This window comes from Drosophila sechellia, chromosome 3R (genome assembly GCF_004382195.2).
Source record: "Drosophila sechellia strain sech25 chromosome 3R, ASM438219v1, whole genome shotgun sequence".
Taxonomy (NCBI): Eukaryota; Metazoa; Arthropoda; class Insecta; order Diptera; family Drosophilidae; genus Drosophila; species Drosophila sechellia.
Genome location: NC_045952.1, coordinates 19240588 through 19267065, shown reverse-complemented (window position 1 = coordinate 19267065; position 26478 = coordinate 19240588). Strand labels below are relative to the sequence as shown.

Genomic DNA, 26478 nt, shown 5'->3' with positions numbered 1-26478 from the left:
TTTGTCTCTGCTGATGTCATTGGAGTAGCCTCAAATAGACCGCAACGGACCAGTTGACACATCCCATCCTATCTTATTGAGCATCCAACATAGGCTTAGAGCACGGAGAAGACGCACGAATTTCTTACTGTCCTTTCACTTTAGTGCTGACTGATTCAAAGTGAGTCCTGGCTACAGCTTGTGTTATATGCGAAAGAGTTCTCTTCAGACTAATACTTCTTAATAGGAAATTAATATCTTAACAATAAAAGATATGTAATATTAAATATCTAACCACTATATGATATATGCGCATATATTGTTATAATACACTTACATCATTCATGTTCTATATCATAATAACTGCCTTCAAAAGCTAAAATACATCTTGTAAGGGCATTCGTAGTGCCACCATTAGCTTGCAATTCCTGTCCACACACACTGACACATTCGAGAGACAGGAGGCAAGAGTCCCCATTTTCCTTCGACTTTAATAACTTTAAGCAGCTACGGTCAATTTAATAATCATGGCAGGCGGGCAGAAGACTGGCGGCAGTCGGTTGGGCAAAGGGACCCAAAGAGATGGCCAGAGGATGGAGTCTGGGCGACATGTATATCCTTGCATCCTTGGACAAGGCAGGCGACAATTTGAGCGAACATATGGAGAGGAACGCTCACAGGAATAAAAAAAAAATAGGAATAAAAATAAAGAACAAGAAAAAACCAAGCAGCAAGAACATTGAAAAGAAGAGGGGTAAAAGTTGAAAGGAAAACTTGATTATAAAGCGATGACTTCACACTTTGCCGGACTACGGATAAAATAGGTTGGAGGCACCGGGTGGTTTTAGGACATATAATTTTCCTTTGGCCAGGACAAGGACATTGTGCAAACAGAGGCGTGTTCCCAAAATGTGGATAAGCGGGGATGGGATGTCCTAGTGTAATTTAATACTTTTCTAATATGTAGTTGTCTTTCTCTGCGTCTCTCGACTTCCCTTATTCCACTTTTTACCCCATTTTTGGCAAAGAATTTTAATAGAATTGGTAAACTGAGATGGGTATACTACTCGTATCTTTCCCCATCTCTCTTCCTCCGTGCGTGATTAGATGGCCAAAAAGTAGGCACTGAAATTTGGAAAATATGCTAGCTTCGTTATCCCCATCCTTATTTCGCATCCTCGCCCCCTCTCTGTCTACACTAGGTCATTCTCAAATGGCGGGTTGAGCTTCAAGTGAAAGAAGGGGAAAATGACTGGCATAAAGTCGTCGCAACAGCGGAAAGTAAAGTCAACAAGTCGTCGAATCGACAGACTCTTTTACGATGTTTAAGGATTGGCAAAGGATTGGTGTTAAAGGATAAGTGATTGGATTGCTTAGGATGGTTATTTAAGTGCTTAAAAAGGGCTTAAAAAAAAGTCTGTGTAATTTCTTTATATGTATATGTTTAGAAAAATGAACTAATTTCAATTAACATTGCCACACTTTTATTTCAAAATATTGCAATTACTTTGCACCTCTCGCAAACCATTAGGAAAAAATTAAACAAACGTTACAAGAGTGGTTTTCTTTTGCTATTTTCATAGTCTAGTTACCGTCATGCCTCAGGCTACGTGTCACTTTTCGCAACAAAAGCCACTATCCTCAACATACAATAGCGACAATTTGCCAAAATAACAAGCACTAGCTGAAAAAAAAATGCCGAAGCCAAAAATAAAGTCATGTTTAATGGCGCACAAAACACGCCGCAAAATGGCGTGAAGAAGAAGCACAGAAAAAAGGAGTGTTGAACAGTAAAAAAAGTGAATGCAAAGTTATTTGATTAAGTCACTTAAGACGCGGCAAAGGAAAAGTTGGAAACGGCAAAAGAACGTCCTCTGGCAGGACTACTTTGTAAAAGGAAAGAGCACTCCGGAAAAAAGGAAGCTCTGTCACAAAAAAAAAGTCTTTTCCCAAATTCAAAAAAAGTTAACCAATAATCAGATGAAATATATGCATATTGCTGGTTGAATATAATTTTTAAAAGATATTGTTGCTCTAAAGCTGTCAAATTTTGTCGAGTGCACAAGTAATTCCACTCAGACAAAGACAGGGACACAGCGGCTTAGGGCAGACGTGGGATCTCCACTCCGCATGTAATATTGACATATTGAGCAAACGTGCGGCCAGGCCAAAAGTAAAATTGGCGCAGAGAAAAGAAAAACCCATCGAAAACGCAAGTGCAACAGAGATATCACAGACAAGGGGAACTGAGCTCGCTGGCTTTACCCCCTTTTTTTCGAGAGACGAACAGACAGGCGAGACTTAAGGGACTAAATTCATATTAAAAGTGCGAGTTCGCCAGACATGACAAGGACCGAAGAAGATAGATAGCGAGAGAGCGTTCCGCCAGTGGAGAAATCGGGGCTTTCTTAAACAAAATATATATCTTTCCACGTAGTGACGAAGCGCACCAGGAGTTCGTACACTCTGTGACTAATAAATATACACGAATAAATGAAAATCTGATGTGGTTCTCCGAATATAACGAGTAATACAATTATAAAAAAAAGTGAAGGTTAAAAAAAAATTATAATAATTTTAATATTTATTTAATAAAATCGATTTAATTTTATTTTTTAGTTAACACGCCACCATCTCAGTTAAAGCGTAAAACGCGCATAGTTGGTGGCGAAAAAAAGGGAATAATTCTGAAATATATTGCCAGGGACTCGACAGCATAGACGCACGTACACTCCTTTCCCAGCAGTCCTTCGTGACCCCCTTCGCTTCGCCCTTCGATAGTTTTGTCCTGTACCGGAAGCTGTGGGCAAGAAGAAGCACGAGCAGAAGTAACCAGCTTCGAGACACATTTTCTAATAATGCTCCAGCGTCACGTATTAATGCGTTTGTTTGTATCTTCATTTTACCCGCTGGCATTTTAATGTATTTATTTTTTTCTTTTCGCCAACCAGAAGGGGAAAAAGCTGAGAAAATGGCTATAGAGAGAGGAGTCTGGTGGTTTTTTCGGACATGTTTGAGCATGCGACACACTCGTCTGGATAATAATGAAGTACGTTTACGTGTATACTCTATCTAATATGTATGCTAAAAGCTCCGCCAACCAAACCCGGCAAGAAAAAGAGAAAGGAAAAAAGTCACTGGGATAAGCGCGGTAAATTTTTCTATTATAGATGTGTTACGAAGAGGTGACAAAGGGGTAAACACCAGGAGTGGAAATTAATTAGAGCTCGTTTCGAGAATCGAGTGTGAGTTGCTGCTTTATCTCGAGAATTTGCGGCACTTGGACCATTGAGAATATGTGGAAAAATAGGTGATCGAATAAATAATGAGCGAGTGGTAGTGGCAAATGGAAGTGAATTAAGAATTAGGGCAAATAGAGCATCCACTATCACAGTGTTGTAAATTGTTTATTAATGAAAATGTGTTTGGGCTATATAATAAGTTTACAAATTTTATTGCACACTTTAAATGCAACGAACTCACTGGCTGCACTTTGCATTAGGAATTATGATTTTAAATGCACTACCACCTTTTTGGTTGCTCTTTTGATCGGCTTTTTCATGCCCAAATACGCTCCGGTGCTGTGGAAAGTCTAGTCCTGTGCCTTATATACACATTAATTCACTTTAGCATGAAAGCCACTTTACACTATTACCCGCACAACAACTCAGGGGGTGGCATAGTGTGTAAGGATGTGCCGTGGTTATTGCAAAACTGCGCAACGTGGAAAAATTCATCAAGCACAAAATAACATTGCATACTTTATGGCGCATTATGAAAACACACGCGCTAGACTTGAGTGTGCGGGTGGTTATGTTTCAAGGGGTGGCGGGGTGCAGAAATTTGCGCTAAATTTACACAAAAACGTTTTAGAAAATGTGCACAACATGGCAACCCTGTCTCTTATGCTGCCCTTCTACGGCTCCCGTCTGCATTCACTTAAAACTGCAGGAAACGTTTGATAAAGTGAACATACACAAATTGGTTTTAAATATTTTCTGCTATTTAGATAGCAGTTTGTTTTATATCTTAATCATAACCTAATGAATTTTACCTGTTTTCATTTCATATTATAATGGTGCTAAAAAGTAGGCAACAGTTTTTAATAATGTTAAATAGATATTACTTGATAAAACTTACATGAGCACAGTTTTTACACATACATTGAGTTTTACAAACATTCTAAGAATACTTAAATTTCACATATAAAATCTTTTTTAATAACCAAAAGTTTTTAGTATTCCCACCTATGGATAGTTTACTGTTTTGAAACCATGGAAAACGCAAGCTAGCAGTTAACCCCGAAAACTTCCACGCCCTTCTAACCCCAGACTATGCCGATGAGTTATGCAGATAGCACTGATGATGATGATGATGATGATGATGACGACGACGACGAGAACCAGAGACAGAAAATGTGGGGGAGTGCAAACAGAGCAACAATAATGGCGACGCGGACGATGATGATAATGAAGCCCCCGATAATGACGATGATGGTGGTGTCTCTCCAGCTGACGTCAGCCAGTACAAACCCCCCACAGCTCCATTGCTCCAATATTCGTGGGATATTTTCGCCATATGGCAGAGTAATGATAATAAACTCCTAAAAACACAGAGACACGAACACAGGCGTGATGAAACCGGGGGAGGAGGATAAAGCAACAGGAGACGGGAAAAGTGTCGTCATCGCCTTCAAGGATGTCACTCGTTTCTTATCAGTGGGGAAAGAGCGAAGCGAGGCACCGAATGCAGCAACTTGGCAACTCTGCAACTTGGACTAACGCCCCAGATAACGTCAGTTATTTTCATTCAATTTCAGGAACCCCCCACACACAAAAACGCAGAAAAGTGCGCATTTTGTTTGATTTCCATCCGTCAGACGGGTTTGCAAAATTGCAGCAACAGTAAATCGCAACCAGAGCAGAAAATACTGGGAAATAACGAGAAACAAAACGTGTTAAATGAGGTAATACGATGTGGTTTATCCAAATTCCAATTTATAACACAAGGTATTGCATTGCATACTTTTTAACAGCGTAACACAATTGCTTTACTTTCTGAACTAGTATATGATTCTAATTTATCCTTGCTCAATTCCAATAGGTAGTATTAAATCTAGCTTAAGGGTCTCTTTAAAAATTTGCCATTATCTATCATACAATTTAGCCATGATTAAGTTTAGAAAGTCTCCATTTCCTGGCCACAAAATGCATTAATATTTTTACTTAACTACTAACTAACAACTGACAAATGCAATTAAAAATGTGCAGAAACAACTCAGTCGCCTCAATGCCAATAACAAGTTGGAAACAAAACACATACACGGAAAGCAAATACTTGGCTATTTAATCTTGGATTAAAAATTAATATTCCAGGAAAGTATTTCCACAAAGTGAACAAAATGGGCTTACATTAAGTGAATTTATGTTTTATTTATATTCATAAATTTTATTTAATTTTTTGGCAGCTATAGCTAGAGTTTCTCTCAGTGCCGGACAGAGGTAGAGAATCATCATCAGCAGAAGGACAGGGATATGGCCATGAGCGCTTGGCCAACGTTGCTCCATCAACTCATCGCCAGCCAGCATCCTTCGACTGCTCCTTGGTACTGCTCAGTACTGTACTGTACTGTAACTGCTCCTGTTCCTGCTGGTTTTTCTGATGCTTTCGCTATTGCTATTACGGTTGCTGTGGCCCCGCAGGCGTTATATGTAATTGCATTTTTTAGTTTTAATGGAGCGCACACAACAAGGGGAATAGGAACCCCGGCTGGCTAAAAGGGGAATTGGTTGGTACTGTGAACCGAGCTGAAATGAGGAACGGAAGCCGTTTCCCTTTGGCCAGAAGCTCTCTCGCTCGCTGCGAATGTAATTAATTTGTAACGTTTGATGACAAGCTTAATGGCCAGCAGTCCAGCTGGGTGGGATGATCGGGAGTGGTGGATGGATGTCCTCGTGGGTGTTTTGTGGGTGGGTGGCAGGCAGGAGAAGGCCACCGCCTGGTGCGTGTGACTGACTGGATTCCACTGCTGCACTGCAGCGAGGTATTGTATCGAGGGTTGGACCTTAATAGTTTTATAATTGATTCTGATATGATTTGGCAAAATGAGAAGGAAAAAAAATCGAAAAGCAAAGGTACAGCAAAATTGCAACATTAAATTCGATTTACAGTTCATTTGCAGAGGGTGGCGGGAAATTAAATTGAAAATTCAACCGAACTGAGGGGTTGCATTGAAACAAATTTAGGGAAGCTCTTAACGGTTTTAAATGAAACTTCCCATTTTACTACTGAATAACTTTAATGTTCTACGCAAAACTTGGTTTCACTTTATTTCAATAGTTCGCTGATTGCTCAAATTTAGCACCAAATTGCAGTCAGCATGTTACCCTAATAGACAGCGACATGATTAAAGCCAAGACAAACAAACTCGCAATGGGGCGCAGACACGTGCAAAATGAGTTAACAATTTGCATGCAAATCTGCGCCGACAAGTCGCCTAATGTTAACCCATTAAGGCCGTGAAAAGCTGTCGTCGCTGCCCTGAAATCAAATTGTCGCCGTCGCCGCCTCGTCATTGCAGATTTTCCAGTTCGTTTCGCGCCAACGTGGGGAAAAAAAAGTCACATTAGATGACTTCCCAGCGATATCATAATGGGCGAAAATCTGCGCATTTTTCTTTCCCTCCTAATGATGCTTAAAAACGGTATTTTAAGAGGTATTTTTCACTTCAATCATTTCAAAATTTGTTTCAAGTCCAAACATTCTATGATTCAAAGTGACAGCGAGTACTCTTTCAAGGCAAGCTAGATTTTTAATTAGTTTTAAATTTGTTTCTATCATTTATTTTCTTATTTTTAAGTATTTGTAATTACTGCATCAATCAAGGTGGCGGTGTGAAAATGCTTCAGACATTAATTGGAATCGCCCTGCGGCGGCGGAGCAAACAAACCAGAGTTGTCAACTCCATCTCTATATATCCATCCGTTCAACCCGCCCCAAAAAACAAAAAAAAAAAAGTGCTCAAGTGTTCCGCCCCGCCCCTTTTCACACATCAGTGCTATCATCGCGTCTTCTTCTTCATCAGCAGCTTCGGCTTGTTCTGCTTCTTCTACATGTCGGCAAAGTTTTTTGATATCATGAGTGTGGTTAGGTGCGCTGGGCGCAAAAAAGCAGGGAAAGGAGAAGGGGGAGTGGGGAGGTTCGGGGCCACTGAGGTCGGAGTGAGTCTACAAAAGTGTCACAGCATAAAAGCACAATCTATCCCCTACCAAACCCCTTTTGATACCAATGTGGTTCTTTCGCTGTGTGTCCACTCTGAAAAGTGTGAGAATTATGTGGACTGTGGACACGGTGGAAAAGGAACAACCAAACACACACACACACTGAGCATTCAACCATTGCCGTGTCATTCACACCGAGACAAACTCTTAACGCTCCGTCAACTTACTTTGATACCCTTTAAAACATGCTGATAAACTTGCAAAGTAATTAAAGTAAACCGATCATTAAGTTTTTTGACACAGAATTAAGAAGTTGAATATTAGTCAGAAAATATACTAAAATATATTTCTTATTTTCCTGTTTATATTTTTTACTATTTAAGAAATATAAATATTTTTCAAGCATGTTTTCAGCGCCAATTTAGAAAGAGTACATAAATCCCCTTAACTAATAGACTTTTTCTAACCAGCTTCTAGATGTTTTTTTTTTTTTTTTTTTTTTTTTTTTTGCCGACGAGGAAGATAGAGGACAACTTTTTCGTGCCGAGTTTTCGCAAACTCATTTATGTAGTTCTCGCTTCATGTTTACTTAAAGTTCAGCTCGAGTGTTGTTTTTACAAATTGTTATCCACTGTGTGTCGGTTTGGGTGTGTCAATGTATGCGTGGCTGTGCGGATGTGTGGGTGGTTTTTTTTTTGGTGGGCGGCAGACGAAAATAAATGCAGACAGTTTGGGAGTCACTGCGGCAGTTTCAGTTCAGGAGTGACTCCAAATTCAGTGTCGGCTTTCGGCTTTGGTGTTGACCTTAGTTTTTCTTTCACCATTCTCCCCCCGTCTCCCTCCGTTTTCCTGTTCACATTGCTGTGGATTTTGGTCTATGATAGTTTCAGTTTAGATTAGTAAACATTTCTAATTAATGTTGAAAAGGGGTGCAATTTGCTCAGCTTGTGGGGGAAATTCTAAAAATGCCAGGAATTGGATTTGCAGCATGAGGAGAAATCAGATAGCGCTGGGAATTCTAAATGGCCAGCTTCTGTTTGCATATTTTATAAAGGAAAAACAAAGAGTTGGCTGGTTTCTGGTTTTTATAAAACTATTTTACTACCTATCGAATTCATCACATTATGCAACCAATTTAAAGATAAGATAGATGGATAATTGAGACCATTAGCTCAAACAATCTATTAACTTTAATCTTCGCCATCAACTTGCATTTATAACTTTTATCACACAGATTTTCCCGAAACTACAACTATAGTTACCGACTGACGTAATCCAGTCAAGAAACCCATTAAAGACTATATTAACACCAGACTTGATTCACTCTTAGGAGGCAAAAAAAAATAAAAACCACATATTGTTGCTGGTGTCAGTTTAGCACAGACGGCGCAGATAGCAAGTGGACCCCTAAGGAGGACCCCCATCAATTTTATTTATAGATTTATTTATGCGCTGTTTTCCTTCTCTATTGATTCTCATAAGAGTCGCAGATCGGGCAGTTGATTAATTTAATTAATCAAATACACATTAGCGGCACGAACCATCCCGGATCGAATGAAATCAAGTCTCGGGTAATCATTTTGGAAGAACACAAAAATGAGAAATAGTAAAAGAAGCCAATTCGTTCAATGAACTTGTAGTGCACAAAAAACAAAACACATTAAATCGAATCTAGTCAATTATTATGCCAATTATCGTGCGTCTTAATTGCCTACTTGTTGCACATTCTAGACGCTATTTAGACCGTGGAAAGTTGGCTTAGAAAGTTGCCCATAAAAACCATTGGCCAATGACCCAAAAACAAGCCAAGAAAACTGAAGAAAATCCGTGCTGGCAGAGAAAAAACCAGAACTTCTTACTTTTTGCCTTTTTTCTCACTGACATTTACAGCTTGAACAAAAACTGCAGCAGCAGCGGGAAAAGAACAGGGCAGTGGAAAAAGCTGCAGACAGACACATGGAGATAATGTCTTTGCATGTTTTGTGCCATTGGAAATCTCGGCGGAGCCGAAAAAATAAGGAAGAAGGCGAAGTAAACTCAAACCAGGAAGCCACAGCCAGAAGGCCCAGATGTTCAGGCAAATAGAGGTGATTTAGCAGGGAAGAGAGGAGGAAGGGGATCTTGAAGTTCCCAACCAGTTGAAAGTCAAGACTGAAGGAGGGGGATTTAGCATTCACGGCGGTATCTTTTGGCCACTCAAGTTTGCATCGTTGTTCTAGGCCAGTTTACATAGCATAGCTTTTGAGATATTGACGCTGCATGAAGAAAAAACTGAAAATAAAATGCCTCACGATGCAGCTAACGAATACGAGATACTTTGGCTTGATAGGCAAATAACGTTTTTAGTACAATACCAAGAAACAATGTTATAATAATTATTTGTATGTAAGATAAGGAATTCATAATGGTTTATAAATATATTGTTGTGAAAAAGTAATTTAATGCCATTCATTCTTAATATTCAAACACTTGCCACTTTAGGCCAACTCGTGTAACTTCAAAGAAATCCCAGCGAATTGCTTTAATTTATTGCCATCGATTGTAATTATTCAAATGGCTGTGGCAAAAGTTTTTGTTCTAGTTTTTCCTTGTTTTCTTCTCTCCTTTACTCCCATATGGCCATTTTCATTTTTCAACTACTTATTCTTTCTATAGCAAGTTTTTCCAGTTCACTTGAAAAACTATGCAAATTGTTTTCGAAACTTTTCGGATAATGAGATGGATGGCAAATTGCTTGGTGTAATACCCACAGTTAAACAAGCATTTTACAATTAATGATATATTGCAATTGGTTTAAGTTTAATTTGGCAACCATACCATTACCATTAAACCATTTACAAAATAAAGTAGCACTCAAAGTTGTATTGGGTTGAGTTTCACTCAGCGTCCAATTCATTCATTCCCGATTTTCCATATATAATTGGCCCATGACGAAAAGAGAATTTGTAGACAATAAGTACAATAGAAGCCCCAATGAATATAACTTGCTAAACAAACAAACCGCCGGATATGATACATAAGGTGAAAAGAGGAAGAGCGCCAAAGGGGGCGGGCTTAACACACCAAACGTGACATCATCATTTTATAATTTTAATGATTCCCAAGAATGGTCAGCGCCTATCGACAATAGAGGAGGTCTACAAATTGCTATTAAGTATGAATGAAAAGGTAAGCGGAAAAGGGAATGAAAATATAGAAAGGTAGGCAGGTAACAAAAAAAAAAAAAAGTAAAGACGGCCAATCAAGGTGGACATTGACCCAAGTGGAAAACTGAGACCCCCACTGATGATGGTACTTAAAATAATAGTAAAGCAAATGCTCGCATAAACAACAATTAAACTTAAACGCAAAGTGCGTAACAACAGAGAAAAGAGACGGAAAGCGCCAACAATGGTCAAATGCAAGACATTGACCCAGGCTTTAAGCCGAGACTCGAACCATTGGCATATGAATGGCAAGCCAAAGCAACATTGCTCATTAGCATAACGAACACCCATACAAACGACACTAACTTGTTGCTTTCGTACACCACGAACATGTTGATAAGCTCGGCTCAAAGTTAAGGCCAAGGTCAGGCTGGCAACATGTTGCCAAGCTTACACTTAGTTGCTCATTTTAAGACAAAACACAGAAAGAAATGCCTCAATACACTTTATTAAAACCGGATAAACGGATTGAATATTAAATTATGAACATTATAAAGAAGAAAAGCGAATAAAAACCATAGTTCTTTTGCAGCCCGCTTTGAGCTACTAGTAATTCTATTATACCCTGGTATAAGCAGATATCCTAAGGTCAAGAGTTGCACTTCGTGAAGTTGCTGGTAGCATTAACAACAACATCTATGGCCACACACACATGTTAATGGTTGTCGAGGAAAAAAATAAAGAATCAACACTACATCCAATGCCGGAAAAACTTTGGCTTAGACCAAAAAACCACTTTAAAAAAGGTCAGCCAAAAGTCGCAACACACACTTTTCTACAAAATGCTTGCGCAAGTAGAGAACCAGAGGCAGCTGAACATGGTTGCCCCATCCCAAACCAATTAACATGCTTCTTCTTTGGTTGTAATGAAGAAACTCCAACGCCCACTCTTTCAGATTCTTAAGCACTACCGATTTTATACGATTTGCCGCAGTCCTCCATCCTCTTTTTTATAGCTCTCTTCAAACTAATAATCATGACTTGTTAATCTTGACGCTGCTCTTTTTACTCACTTGCTAAATTTTTCGCCTTTTACACTAACTATAATGGATCAGAATTGAAGAACGACTCAAGCTTGGCTTACTTATTCAGCTTTTTACTATATATATAATATTTTACTATATTTATAATATTTTTATATATTTTTACATTTTATTTATTATTGGGAATGTATTATATATTTTTATAAAATATCCTTTATAATAGTGTATAGATTCAATTCACTGCTCACTATTATACGTCACTTTTTCTAAAAGTTCTAAGCTGCTTGGATTTAACGGTGGATGATTGTGATTTTTGTTGCTGGATGTTAGGTTCTTACTACCGACGGATGCTGTAGTTATTTTCCCCCCTTATTTGTGGCTGACTTTTTCACGCATTATCGTCATTATCATCATCATTACGATTACCCGAATGCCGCCAACTATTATGGATGATGTAAGTGCAAAAAGCCATTGAACGCTTATTATTTTTTCACCTCTCTTTTAGATAGATTTTTTTCTGACTTCACTTAGCCAATAAACGCGGAGCAATAAACTTTGAACAGACTGCGGCTAGACATCAAACTGAACCTGGAGAACATTTCACTTTGGCTTGGCTTCCCAACTTAAATGTTAAATTCTAGCTAAGCAGCTTAAGACCATTTCGTTGGGAAAAAGTTTGTGGTTATCCTTGAACGAAAAACACTTTCATTGACTCCTCGTTTTGGGGCTGCCAAAATGCGTTTTGTTGGCGTGTCAAATCCAGGCTAACAGAAGCAAAGGACACATCATATTCCCCACTTCTAAAATACGTCCCGCACTTTTCATCTGCAGTTAGTGGCTTGGAAGTTACTTGGCTGCATTTTCTGTTTAGCTGCGTTTAGCTTAGCAAGTCTTTTTGGCACTTTACCAAGGTTAAGTAAGACTTTCCCCCACCAACGCACACAAAACAAAAGCCAAGCTGAATCCGGTAAAAATAAGTGATAAAGCGTGGGGAAAAAAGAGGTCATAAAAGTGGAGCGTGAGTTGCTTAACATTCAATTCAAGGACTTCTGGTATAAGTCGTTAAAGTGCCGAATAACTATCTAGGGAAACTGTAAAAAGGACCTTTAAAAAATTGTATTATTACTTAAACTTTAGGGATTACTGCTTTTTATGGTGATAAGATGAATGGTAGGTAGTTTATCTTTTGTACATTTTACATTTTAGACTCAATGTATAATATTTTCTTTATTTTACCATAAAAAAGACTGGTTTGCTTTTCAGGGTCTTCGATGGAAATGCATCTATTTGAGCATTTTTCCGGCTTCATAAAAAGTCAAACCACACAAGGAAAGAGACCGAATGCGACAGACAGAAAGAGATGGCAATCAACCGAAAGATAGAGACAGCATCAACGAAATGAAGTCAGCGAGCAAAGTGCGTAAACAAAAACAAACAGTTGCAAACTGAAATTGAAAACGTTACGCATGCGCCGCTTCTACAACCGAATTTGACTGGCGCTTTCCATGGAAATCCGCATGTACTCTACTTTTTTCATGCTTTTTGCCGTGTCTGTCGCTTGACTTTCAAACCTATCGAATATCAAAGAGAGGGAGAGAGCTAGAGAGATATTGAAGGAAGCCAGTGGCAGCCAGCCCCACAAATTGGAAGCTGCAAGGCTGGCGCAAATGAAAATCGCAATTGGAAACGTGAGGTTAAGATGCACCGCCCCTCTACACCCCATCACCACATCACACCATCACCTCATCACCCCCAACCATCCACATTCACATCCACGCATCTTTTCCGTTCAGTGAGCATCGCATCCGCTGCCGATGAAATTGAATCTGCTCCGCCTGCAAGGCAATAAAAGTGGGCGACTGACCAGAGAGATGCGTCACAAGTCGGTCGACAGCCAGCGCACACATAAGTTATGGAGCCATGGATCTGGATATCCTGAATCAGCACTCGTCCACCTTTCCCAGGATCGCCATCTGGGCCACATGGAGCCTGTTGCTATTAAGCTACCAAGGATGTCAAGCGATACCTGGCGGAAGCAGCGGAGAGCGGTAAGAGTAGTTTGGAGTTCCTATTTTTTGAATGGACGCTGAAGGGATATCTTTTTCAATGTTTGAAATCCCGTCTAGCGTCCACATACGTCTCCACATGCCGGAGGTGGTGCGTCAGCATACACATTTCCATAATGTCTACAAGTTACCGAGGAAAATTCACCCAGTTCCTGTGCCACCACCCACAACAATCGCATCAATGCATCCGAATTTCGTGGGAAAACCCCATGTACAACTTTTGGGCTATACAACGGCAGTGGGAAATTCGGGACCAATGGCTTCCAATATAATGCAGTTGATGGGAACGGCGACCACGCCCACTATGATGGCAACGCCCACCAATTTAATGCCCAACTATGGTCCGGCATTATTCGATAATTACAATCAGGAGTCGGCATTGAGTGCCACAACTACCACAACAACAATGAGACCTCAGATTTTGAAAGCCTCCAAGCAGAAACAATTGCTGCAACAGATTTTCACACCTCAAATAAACGAAGATGAGGATACCTCAGCGGAGGATAATCAAGTGGAGAGCAACTCATTACTCAATAATAATTTCCTTGAGGCTCTGCAAAGAGAGTATTTTGCAAAGTTCGGTGGACGACGCAAACGCAAGAAATCAAGTTCAAAGCTAAGGAATCCCAACAAGGAATATTCGAATAGCTATAGAAATAAACCCTACTACTATCAGGATGAGGATTTGTCCGAGAACTTTGAAGATTATCAAGATGAACAGCCACATCATGAGGATTACGAGGAAGTGATGGTGATGAGTGGTCCTCCTAAATATGGACGTTATTATCCATCAGAATCGGAGGAAACGGATCAGGATCACGCACATGGTTATGACAGTGCAGTGGCCTTCAGTGGTCAGGATAATAGCATTTCATCCTCCATGCCAACAATGGAGGAATTTCTTCATGATGCAAACAATCCGGCATCTGGTTATGGTGTAGGTGGAAACTTTGAACCTTACAACAACTCAAATGATATGTATTCACAGCCCTGGCAGCCATCCTCAACGAGTGCCACAATGAGCAATAGTTGGTCGAGACCCACTGCCAATTCCTATACCAATTCCTCAAAAGGGCCAAAATCAAGACCTGTGAGATCAAGGGGTCGAACTAAAGTTCGATATGTCAAGTTGATCACTAGAAAAAAACGCAAAAGTCACATTCGCACGAAAAGATTTCGACCATAATCTAAGATGGCATATGTAAAAAGGTTAATGAGTTACTCTTTTATAGTTTGTTTTAATTATTTATAAATGATACCAAAAATTTAACATGCGGCCTGAGTTTCAAACTTTAAATTGAATTTATGTTTTTATCAAGGCATAATATGTTTAGGGTATTCTATCCCTTAAAATTTAAAACTATTTAAGTCTTACCCCTTATATATAATTTAAAACATCATAAATTGTTTGGCGTCTCTTACCTGGAATGAGAAATAATAAAAGATTGTTAATTAAAAACATTAAAGTGCAAAGGAGTATACTTAAAAGCAAGCAATCTAATATTATTGTCAAAAGTGCAATACGAGGCAAGTTAATTATAAATAATTAAAAGCGAAATAGCCTCCTTTCACGGGCTTCTTTGATTTCCATTCTGCGGGCTTTCTAGACAAAACAAACTCTCATTAGATGCGCACACAAGTCGTAATGGAAACGAACTGGCGGAATGGGAAACTACCCCATAAACAGAAACCAGAAACCGATCCACCATCCTGTCACTTCGCCCATCCGAACCAAATAAAGTGTACAATTAAATGGTCAGTTGAGGGGCAAAAAGGGATTCGGGCGGGCTGAGCAAATAATAAGTACAAATGCTAATAAAATTCAATTAAAGGCCACAAAATTACAATAAAAGTGGGCCCAAGAAGGAAACTAACTCTGCCTTTTGGACAAAGTCGATAAGGGTAAAACTCGGCTCATGAAAAGTCGAAATTAATGACTCATTTGGCCAAATTGAAGTCGTAAACTAGAAAAGCAGCCCAAGAAAGGGAAATTCAGGTCTTCCCTTATTACTCATCCTGAGAATACGTATGAATTCAAACGAATATTTAATACCTCTTATTAGAAGCAGGACAATAAAAAAAGAAACAAACGTTGTTTATTAAATATTTTTAAGCACTCGTGATTTTGAAGACTACAAAGTATAAACTATTATATTTAAAAGCAATATATCCTTTTGTTTTTTCTACTAATGGGTATATATTTAATAGGCATAGTTTATGCAAAGGATCCAAATGTGTGATAGTATAAAGTTAGGATGATATGTAGGCTTGACAAGGGATAAACATCAAGCTTCAATGCTTTGTTGCTATTTTGCCATCTTAATTTCGAGCTGGTCATATTTTTATTTAATTTGTGCTATAAATGAGTGAAAGTGTGATGTAAAAACATTTTCTGAATTCCTTGGGGGAGCAACGAAATTAAAAGCGTGTAAAGACTTTCATTTTTTGGCCCCATGGCAGAGAAATTAGAGCAAGGATGTTCGCAGGACATTTTTCGGGGGTCACTGAAGCACATAAAGTGTTGATGTGCCAACCATATGACATTTATTGTTTAGCTGAATGTCTTTCACAGCTTTTTTTGGGGTTTGTGGAATTTGTGGATAGAATCTGCGGGGGAGTGCGGACCAGGCGCCATGTTTATTGCCCCCCTCGCAGATGGCATTGAAAAAGGGGGAGGGACATGGCAACAAGTGGGGCAGCATTCACCACTTTTCCGCCCACTTCCACGAGAAATTTATGTGGCGCGGGTTTTGGGCTGATGTCATAATATATAAATTTATCTGCGATTAAAGTCGTTCGCGTTGAGCCTGTAAAATGATCAATGGCTTTGTTATATGGCCAAAAATAAATGGTTGACAAAGGTCATGGGGCAAAATTTGGTAGAAAAATCTTTATAGAGGGGTTCAAAGAAAAAAAAATGACAAAAACTGTGATTTGAAATGAAATAATTCATATTTTTATGCAATTATTTTGATTTATTATTTTTTATTATGTATTAATAATAACACGGTTTTTATGCATTTTATTAATTATTATATTATCTTCTTTTTGTACTAATACATATTGATATTAAATTTTCATACAAATTACAAATTGCCCGCACTTATACAATAAACGCTATTTAACGGTGTGTTTTCCTTTTACAAAACATTTTTTATTTCCCATTGACGTAATTGATTTTCTCGATATAATGGACAAGGGACCCGCCGAATGACCAATATTCTACAATTTCCGATCCGTCTGCCAGAAATGACAACTTTATCTGGCCACAAACATACAGAATAAGAGGAAAATTTTCCATTTCCTTTTCGGTTTTACTGAACGCGACATAAAAATGGCACCATTGATATCTGGCCGGGAAAACTCCTATACGTTCCCCATTTCAATTTAACACTGAAATCACCATCAACTTTATAAGCCTAATAAAAGTTTTATATTTACTTTCGCACATGCTGCATAATAATAATCGTTTACATGGAAAAATTAATTTTCCAATACGCCATGGAAAAGCATTTTGGGAAGTGAGAAAAATAAACAGATATACATCATTAGCTGCCTGAGTAAAATACAAAGAAAATCATGTGTCATGGACGAGGGAAAAGAAAACTTTTCTAGCCTGGCTAATTTTAAGACAAATGACTCGAAATCTCCTATACAAACTCATTCATTAATTTAATTAATTTGTGGCAATTAAATATGGTTGCACAAGGGTGAATTCGGCACAGTCATCATCCACTCAATGGGACAGTCATTTGTCGGCTATATAAGCAAACTCAAGCATATTGCCATATATATTCCACTCGCATGTTCATCAATTCCCAGGGGAAATTGTGGGGCGAGTTTCAGCACTTTTCTCCATTTTCTGGGTGTGGTCTACCGACTTGGGAGTCCGCAGGACACGGCTAAAATGGGTTAAGTGCCGGCGATAAACACATTCGCAGTGCGAGGGGAAAAAGGTTAAGAACGGAGCAGTCAACACCCACTAAACTGAACACCGTATGCCACAAAATTGTATTGTCATGCCACGCCCCCTACGCTCAACAGCTTTTCCAACCACAAAAAAGATCAAGGAAATCAATATTACACAACTTCGGAATTCGGAGTTTACACTAATAAGTGTAGTGTTTAGTGTTAAAATAGTAAAGAGGCTTTTAGGAATTTTCACCATAAGCTTGCAACTAAATTAAAACAAGGGTTCAATAGAGCAAAGTCGCGATTATTGCAATTCAAATTAAGGCTTAGTCCTCTTAAGCCACTTATTTTGTGATTAATTTAATTCCCTTAAAGTGCATTCCGCATTACATCACCCTTTTTTTTCGTTTGTGCGTGTTGTGCAACGTGTATCAACCTCTCGAACTGACTTAATTTGCATGAAAGTCGAACGACGACTCACTGCCGACTTTTCCAGCAACAGATGCAATCCATGTAATCATCCGACAAACCGCCGGACAATAAAGCAATTTAATTAAAATGAAAAGTTCTACCCAGCAATGGCAGTTTCAGGGGGTGGGGTGGGGAAATGAAATACTCGGGGGCATTGCGACGAATGTATTACAAAATGCTAATTAAATGGCAGAGAAAATTGGGCCAAGCCTGTCTCTTGGTAATGGAAACTAAGCTAATCACACCCCAAAGGGGGGAGGGGCGGGGGTAATGTGCGGAGTGAAGCGGGAGGTCGATTCCATTGAGGATTGTGCAATGTAAAAATAAAAATTACAAATTCCTTTCGCTTATTTGTGACAATTAAGTGCAAATTACACATTCTGTGTCACACTTGTAAACTATTGCACACACAAGCACACTGCACGCACTCCTATTTTACACTGGTCAACAAAGAATATGAATGTAAGGCATGTATAAATACTAAATAACAAATATAAAGTTAGTTTTAGCAAGTCTCTACTATCTTTTTTTAATAAATGCTACATTTTTCCAGACAATTTGTTGCACTCCTCAAAGAAAGCATTTAAGTTGACATATTGTTGATAACAATTAAACCGAATGAGTGTCCCCGCTGCGGTTTCATCGCCAGGAACCTCAAAACAGATGGAGCACTGCGGCAGACCCATATATGATGATGATGTGGATGATGATGGTGACGACGTCTGCTTGGCCGGAAAAATATAAATAAAATGCGTGTGTGTGTGTGTGTGCATCCGCTGCAGTGACAGTTGCAACAACAGTATGCTGATTATGATTATCACTCGCAAAACCCTCATATCACTGCCGCCCAGCTACCCATCCTCAACCCCACCACCATTATGAACCATAGATCCCTCGTGGTCCATCATATCTGGGCATGGTTTTCTCTCGGTCCGGACAGCTGTGATTACAACTTTTCTGTTTATGTTTTGCAATTGTGCCGCTCTATATATGAGCATATGTGGAATGAGTTGCTGTCGGTTTTTGACAGTTATGATGGAGAATATTGTGTTTTTGTGTGTGTGTGTGCCGCATGCCAGAGGGCAAGGCACTTTAAATGTGACGCACACAAAAACAGTTGCAATCTCTAAAATTGAAATGCAGTCAGGCGAGAAGCGGCAAACACAAAAGAACCGGGACATGATATTACAGTTTGCAAAGTAGCCAAATATGTGGCAAAACCTGAGGATATTGTGGATAAAAGGTTCCGAAGGGGGTAGTCTCACTTATTAAACGCAATAATTTATATATGTACATTCAATCTTCCTCTAGCTTTTCAATTTCAATAAACCAACAAGAAAAGGGCATGTCAATTTTTTATCTCATGTATGACATACTTCCATAACTGAGGAATGTCCTATATCACACACAAGCGATACATTGTTCGGTAGCATTGTCAATGCATTTTGAACCTTTCATAAAAGTTGACAACGCTTGACCCCCACAACAGATCCAATGGAAGGCACACGCAGCAGACCCAACTCAGACAAAAAAAAGCAATAAATAAAAACATTTCCAAGAACCTTGAAGTATTGTTTACGCAAAAACGTAGATAGTGCGCTCTGGTTGTGGTGTTGAAGTTTTCGTACAAGAAAAATTGTGTAAAAATCAAGTGAAAACAACTGGCAGGAAAATAAAACTAAAAGTAAATTGTATTTCACATGTGCATTGCCCACTCTTGAAAGGCAAAAGGTATATGCAACACAAGCTGCCAACGCCCCAACAATGCAGAAATGCAGAAGGGCTAAGGAAAAGGTGAAGGGTAACGGAAGAGGTCACCAGAAGAGGCCTGCGTTCAAGTGCCCTATCCATATATCATCCGGCCGAAGGAGAAATTCATTTTTTATTTTATATATACACATATATTTCAGCTCTGGCTTCGGCAACAACTTGTCCTTGAAGCGTTCGTTCGACCATTCGGACAGCAGCGTGAAAAACAGAGGAAAACTTTTGTAATCCGCAGGACGAAGGGTGGAAAATTGAAAAATATGCACGGGTGGGAAAAAACTTTTCCATCATCACACACTGGCGATGTGCAATGTGGAATTCGTTTGGCGGTTAAGCTAACAGAGCGCCATAAAATAGTTATGAGTATAACTATGTCAAGTGCAGCCCAAGCTGAAAGTTAAATATTTAAAGGACCTTCTTTTTGGGTGTGTAAAGTTGAAAAGAACGTTGTTATTCTTAAAACACCGTCGTCGTATTATTTTTAGTACTACACGAAATATTTATATTTCTTTCGCAATTTTCTTTAAAAACTAATTAAATGAAAATAATAGATACAAATCTTTCAATTAGCTAAATGCCTTCAACTTTAATGACCATAAAATGTAAATTATCTTGGGGCAATTATCCAGACATGCTTGCAACTATCCCCACAAAGAAAAGTTTAGCCAGCCCTTTAAAGTATGCAACGACAAATGAAGTTCACTTTTTCGGCTGATGAGGAATGCGAGGCGTTTTCGGGGGGACGCAGTAGGTGGGTTTATCAACACTTCCGCACGACGGTGCGCATACAAAAGCTGCAGAATTTACGCTGAATAACTGGCATAAGGACATAGATACATATACTCGCACACATGCATGCAGGCAGGCATATCCTGCTACTTTGCAGGACATTGTTTGCGCTTTGATAACGCACACATGCACACCAATACAAATTCGCGTTCATTACTACTATGAAAATTGCACATGCCATGGTTTTGTGTTTGACTAGAGCGAGATGGCTAGAGTTAGAGAGCGAGATGGGGGATAGTGGGAAAGGAGCTGGCTATGCTGATGCTGCAGACAGCAACAGCCGCCATTCCTCTGGCCACGCCCCCTTGCCAGCCATCCGCCCCCTTTTATCCACTATGTGGAACAGCCAACAGTCAAAACTATTTTTCGCTTGGCATTTCAAGCATCTTATGGTTTTATTTCGACAAAAATTCGCCCCTCAAATGCGCTCGGAATAGTCCTTGCATGCCAGGACAAAAATGCTCGAACACTGAGAAAAACGCGTTTAAATGGTCTTTAATCTCAAAAGCACAAACTATTGGATTTCAGGAAACTGTAACATATTTCGATGAAATACAGTTAAATTAAACGTTCATTACTGAAATTACTAAATAGCAGTGCGAAATTTCTCTAAGTGCAATCAGGCACTAAGACCCAGCGACAGACACAGACAAAGTCCAGAGTTTTAGCCACCAACTGGTCATGGTAAAGCCATGATGATGATAGCTTCCGTTTCGTTCTGCTTGCGCTCCTTCCACTTCCGTTTCCCTCCCAATTCATTCCGCCCCATTCCATTCCACTCCGTTTCGATTCGTTTGCCATTTGCCTTGGCCATCTGCTGGGTGTTAATTCATTGTCATGTCCTTTTCATTACGCATACTTTCGCAGGCGTGGCTTTTTTCGGGCCACGCTGGCAAAATGGGAATAAGTGGGAAAATATTTGCAAAAATTATCTCAAAAATTAAAAGCTAATGAAGGAAACCGGATGTTAGGCAATGTAGGGTAAACTTGAATACGCCTGTTTCGGCACACATTTTCTAAAGACCAACCTATTCATATCTAGGCAAAGCCTATTACAAAGTGTTCCAACATAAAGCTCCCACGATGTAAATAAAAGCCCCTTTGCCACCCTTTTGGGCCGCCCATGAATCACCAGGCGAGCAAATAGAACGTGAAATGAAATTAAAAGAGCAAATTACGCTTTTCAAAACTTGAACAAATAAATATAAATATCAAAGGGGCGACACAACGAGGCAGGACACGAGAGGACAGCCAGGAGTAGGTGGGCGGGGGCAGAAGGATAAAATATCTACAACTTCCGCTGGGAGAGGGCCCAACAATAAGCTGATAGGGAGGGGAGCGCTTGTCTTCTAAGCCCTCCTAGTCCTTGTACCACTTAAAGCTCTCATCCGGCTCTCCTTTCATTAATATTTCACAGCGAAAACAGCAATGAGAAGAATTCTAAGCCCATAGAAAGAACAAGGATTTAGCAGCTAAACCCCTTTGGTCTTCCGCCTACTTTTTGCCCCTCCTGCCGCCAACCCCAATTAAAATCAGATTAAAGTTGCGCTAATTTATGCGACCACACGGCGACAAAACAAAGCGAAATCCTCACAGGCAACAGAACCGGATGTGCAACCGGTTGATGGAAGTTCAGGAGTTCTGGAGGTTGGAAAATCCAGAGGTGGATAAGGCCTGACGTCACAGTGCCATCAAAAATGAAAATTCCTCTTAGCTGGCTGCTTTGGCCTGAGCTGTAATTGCATGGCAGCAATAAAGTTTTCCAGAGTACCTCGCATTCCTTTTCACTCTTGCCTTTTGTACATCAACGTTCCAGTTGTTGTGTATGCCAATTTGTTTTGTGGTTGCCTAGATTTTCTTAAATTACTTTTCTGCACTCAGAAGTGGAAGAAGCTAAGGCAGCAAATAACTTAATACCACATATATTTTTTCAAAAATATTTCTTCTTTGATTTACTTATGCATTTAACTATCACCAATATCTACTAAAAACTTGCTCATTTGTTGAAATTATCCCAAAAAGGATATTTCAGGTAAAATCTATATACCATTGTTATCCAAATATTACATTGATGAGAACGTGTCGTATGCAAATACCCATAGGTAAGCCAAGCAATACAAATTCAATTCAAACAAAGCCAATTCCACAACAAAGCAAGGGAAGTTGTGTAGCATAGGAGTGTTGTATTTAGGGATAATGTGGTTATTTACACGGCCAGAAGTTCGAATATTTCTAAATACAGTTCTATTAGGAAATATGTAACTTTTTGTTGATTTTTGAATGTTTCGAAAAGGAAGCATAGAAAATCAATCAATATCAAGCCAAGGGTATGTTTTTTAAAATCCAGCACTATATCCAGGAACTAAAACAATATCAAACATCCACCTCATGTGTTAATAATTCCACAAAAAGTAAAGACAACACAGATTTTAGCCAGTCAGCAAAAAGCAAAAAGCAATCGTTATAAAATCTCGTAAACTAAATTCGCTGCACACTTGACTAGACCGAAAGTGAAAATGCCATCATAATTTGCCGTGGCAAGCCAGGAAAATTGTTGCTGTGGCTGCTGGATTTTCCGTTTGGAAAAACCGAAATCCTCCTGTTGCTCCCATCTTGTGTTATCCTTACTGTTGGCCATTGTTGGAGCGTCTGGACTGGCAAAAACACATGGCAAACAATTCAATTTAATTAAGAGTTTGGCCCCCTCACCATTTTCAGCCATAACCCCGAAAGTCTGAAACTGAGACTGGGAAAATGGAGAAGACAGATTTTTTGTGTGGCGCCCCAAAAAGGAAAAGAAAGATTGTCATTGCTGCTGCTGCTGGTTCTTGTTGCATCCATCACGGCTAAAAAGTTTGTTTGCCAAGTCTGGCTGAAATCTTTTCTATTTTTTCTTTTTTCAATTGGTTTTGTGTATTTAATTGAGCACATTGTTGTCTGGTTACTAGGGCTGCTGCTGTTGTTGTTGTTGTTGTTATGTCGGGTCTATGTGATTCATGCATCCGGCATTTGCAGCAAGTTTTGGAATTAATGTGACATTTTTGCTGATTCTTGGTTTAGTTTGGCGCTTTACTTTTACGTTCTGCCTTTTGACAGTTTCTAATTCATGGCAATCAGCAATGCAAAGCCACAAAACTGGCCAAATGCTAATCCGAAGAAAGAAAATTGAAAGCAATTTATCGAATTCAAAGCAGCCATCCGCAGTAAAATGTAAATAAATGTCGAGACAGAAGAAGACGACGTTATAAATTCAGCTGGCAAGTGCAGATTCCGGGCAATTATTTACTGTAAATGTATATTGTTTATTAAAAGTAAAGCACATCTGGGACCGAAGGGTAGAAAATGCCCAAGTGCTGCTTAAGCAGCAAAGCAAACATAACACTTGCCACTCGGGAGATGCAAACTTGCATCCAGGGATTTGGCTGAAACACACAAGCATGGAAAATATTTAACTGGAAATAGTCCTGTTCCTCTTGTTGCTTAAATGATTTTCAAATGCCACTCGAAATCGTCTGAGTCTGGGCTGCAGCAAAACTGGATTTCATAATAATTAATTGGCTCTATATTTACACATGTGTAATACAATATTCCGGCGTTCAGCTTCCATTCCCCCCAAAACATTTATTGCCATTTAAGAATTTTACTTGTTTAGGTTTATTAAGTGCCAATGGCAAAGTTGCAAGAGTTTATTTCGACTCAAGGATGCGGATGCACAAAACTGGCGAAGGACACGAATCCAATGGAAACATTGCGAAGAGTGTACAATATATTTTCAAAAGATATTTTGCAAAAAGTTTCTCCACTCAGTGATTGTTTATGATTGAGCATAAATCTCACATGAGATCCTAGACTGGATTAAATGAGAGGCACGTAGTTGCAGCTGGATAAAGCCAGACACTTTATGATGTCGATAAATCAGCTGCAGGTAATACCACGATTTCACAAAGGGAAAAGTGTGGGAAATTATCAGAGACACACATTTATTTTCATTCAATCAAATTGAAATAATTGTCAAATAATCAAAACTGTTATCATACAATTATGATGATGAATTTGCAGCTCGGTAAACTGCATAATATCTAAAAGAAATTTAAAATTCTCATTTCTCATTGGTAAAGTGTAATATGTTTTTATAAATATATAGTTGCCCACCTGACAATTGGCACAATTTTACAATTTGCTGCAAAGTAAGTAATTGTCGTCTTTTAAACCTTTTTTTTACCCTAACCAATTTTGTTTGGTTTGTGGTTTTGAATCTGCCCGAAGAATTCCGGGCAACTTGAACAAATTTGTGTACATTTTAAAAACGTTTTTGTAGTGCAGGTAATCTGAATGGTTTCTCTCTGGTTTTCCCCTAAGTCAATTCATAATTAAATTTTACTAATACGATATTGAGCACATTTTTGTGTGTGTGCAGACTCATGCGTAAATTTTATTGCAAAATTTAATTGGTTGGTTTTGGTTTTTGGGTCTGGCTAATAGACATGAACATGAACACACATACGATGGCGTTTTAATTGAGTTTTGGAGCTGCAGCCAGCTTCTGTTTTCCTCGATTTTCCAACCTATCCTCACCGGAAACTCTGACCTTTATCCCACTGGGCAAGCAAGCAATATGGCAAGTGCAGAAGGCCAAGCCCAAGACTGGATGAGTGGCTCAATTCTTGGCATCAGCTTGCCATCCGTCCGTGTTGATTGTTAGCACAGTCATATCACGCATACGCAGTGTGGGCCTGCGCAGGCAGGCAGGTGGCGAAATTGCCCAAATTCAATGGTAATCCCAATCGAAGGTTTCGCATTTCCATTCCGAATTGGGGGCAATTAAAAGCATAGACTTGAAGGAAGAGTAGTTAGGGGAAATATTTTATATGTACATTTGCGTTTATTTGATGGCAAAACATATGCTTTGTGAATTCCTTTCCCTGTCAATGGCAAGCATTTAAACGTAAACTGTCTAAATTTATTGAATCCTGTTGAATCGTCTGCACAGCACAGGACGATCGATAAAAATTGTTTTGAATGGCAAATAAAGCGACAATTCTGAATGGCTCAGCACACAAGGGCAAACAAAGGCAGAAAAAAAAGGGAGTCCGGCGCATAAAGAAACAGAAATATCCACCTAAAAAATGCAGTTAGAGGGAAACTGATCCATGGAGTTTTGGGAGCCAACATGGAGCCACAGAGAGTAAAACGAAGAAGAAAAAACGAAATAATAGCCAGCGCCTGGCAGACTGACTGACAGTTAAAGCTAGTCCAACAAAACGCTACACTCCCTGCCCTGGCTGACACCCACCCACACATCTCCATTATTTATGCATCAATGGCTGCTATGACGACATGCGCTAAATTGAAACAGTACACAGAGGGGGGGAGCAGCTGGGCAAAAGGGAGTGTGCCAGTGGGTGGTGTGTGTGGCGATGGGTCGAATGATGGCACAAGGACACAATGGCGCCAAACGACAACGACACACATGCAATGCGACGCCAGCAGCGCAGCGCAGCGCAGGGTAGCAAGCAGCACCCCAGGTAGGTAAATAAAAACTGTAGAAATATTGGCAAAATCGAAAGAAGTTAAAAAAAGAGAGTGCGGTATAAGGCTGCCAGGAGGGGGGGCGGGGGGAGCGGCGAGCTATGGGAAAAGGGGCGAAATGGAAATGTGCAGTAGGCGGCGACGGCGACGCCGTCAGCGGACAAATAAAAACTGCAGCACAAAGGGCCAACCATACCCTGTACTGTTATGTTTTAAAGGTATATTGGTACGCGCAACTTTGTCGCTGCAGAAAAAAATATTATAGAATTTTTTTAATAGCACGTAAAACTTTTTAAATTACAATAAGACTATTAATAAACGTTGGCAAAATTCGCATTTCTTTTAAAGTTTATTATCAAAGAGCTTAAAATTATTTCTAGGTCGAAAATATCATAGTCGAAAAAATCAACAGGCTTTTCTTCTTTTATTACACATCTACCGCTCTGCTTTTGCCACTTTTATTGTTTTTTCTGGTGTTCTGCGAAACAAGCCACATAACTAAATAGAAGTCACCTATCCCCATTTATTTTTCCCCAACCACTACTTTGGCCTTTGT

The 26478-nt window shown here is 39.4% G+C and overlaps 2 protein-coding genes across 5 annotated transcripts in view; one reads left to right on the top strand and one right to left on the bottom strand.

Annotated features, from left to right (window-relative positions):
• The window catches only part of LOC6607153 (maternal protein pumilio), a 166636-nt gene that overhangs the window by 93461 nt on the left and 46697 nt on the right, over window positions 1–26478 (bottom strand). The window lies entirely within an intron of this gene.
• Window positions 13191–14645, top strand: LOC6607154. The gene has a single exon (XM_032720472.1). It carries the CDS (start codon window positions 13468–13470, stop codon window positions 14638–14640), a length of 1173 nt encoding a protein of 390 aa, XP_032576363.1. The 5' UTR covers window positions 13191–13467; the 3' UTR covers window positions 14641–14645.

Coding starts and splice junctions, on each gene's coding strand:
- LOC6607154 (XM_032720472.1), top strand. CDS start 13,468: ATGGACGCTGAAGGGATATCTTTTTCAATGTTTGAAATCCCGTCTAGC.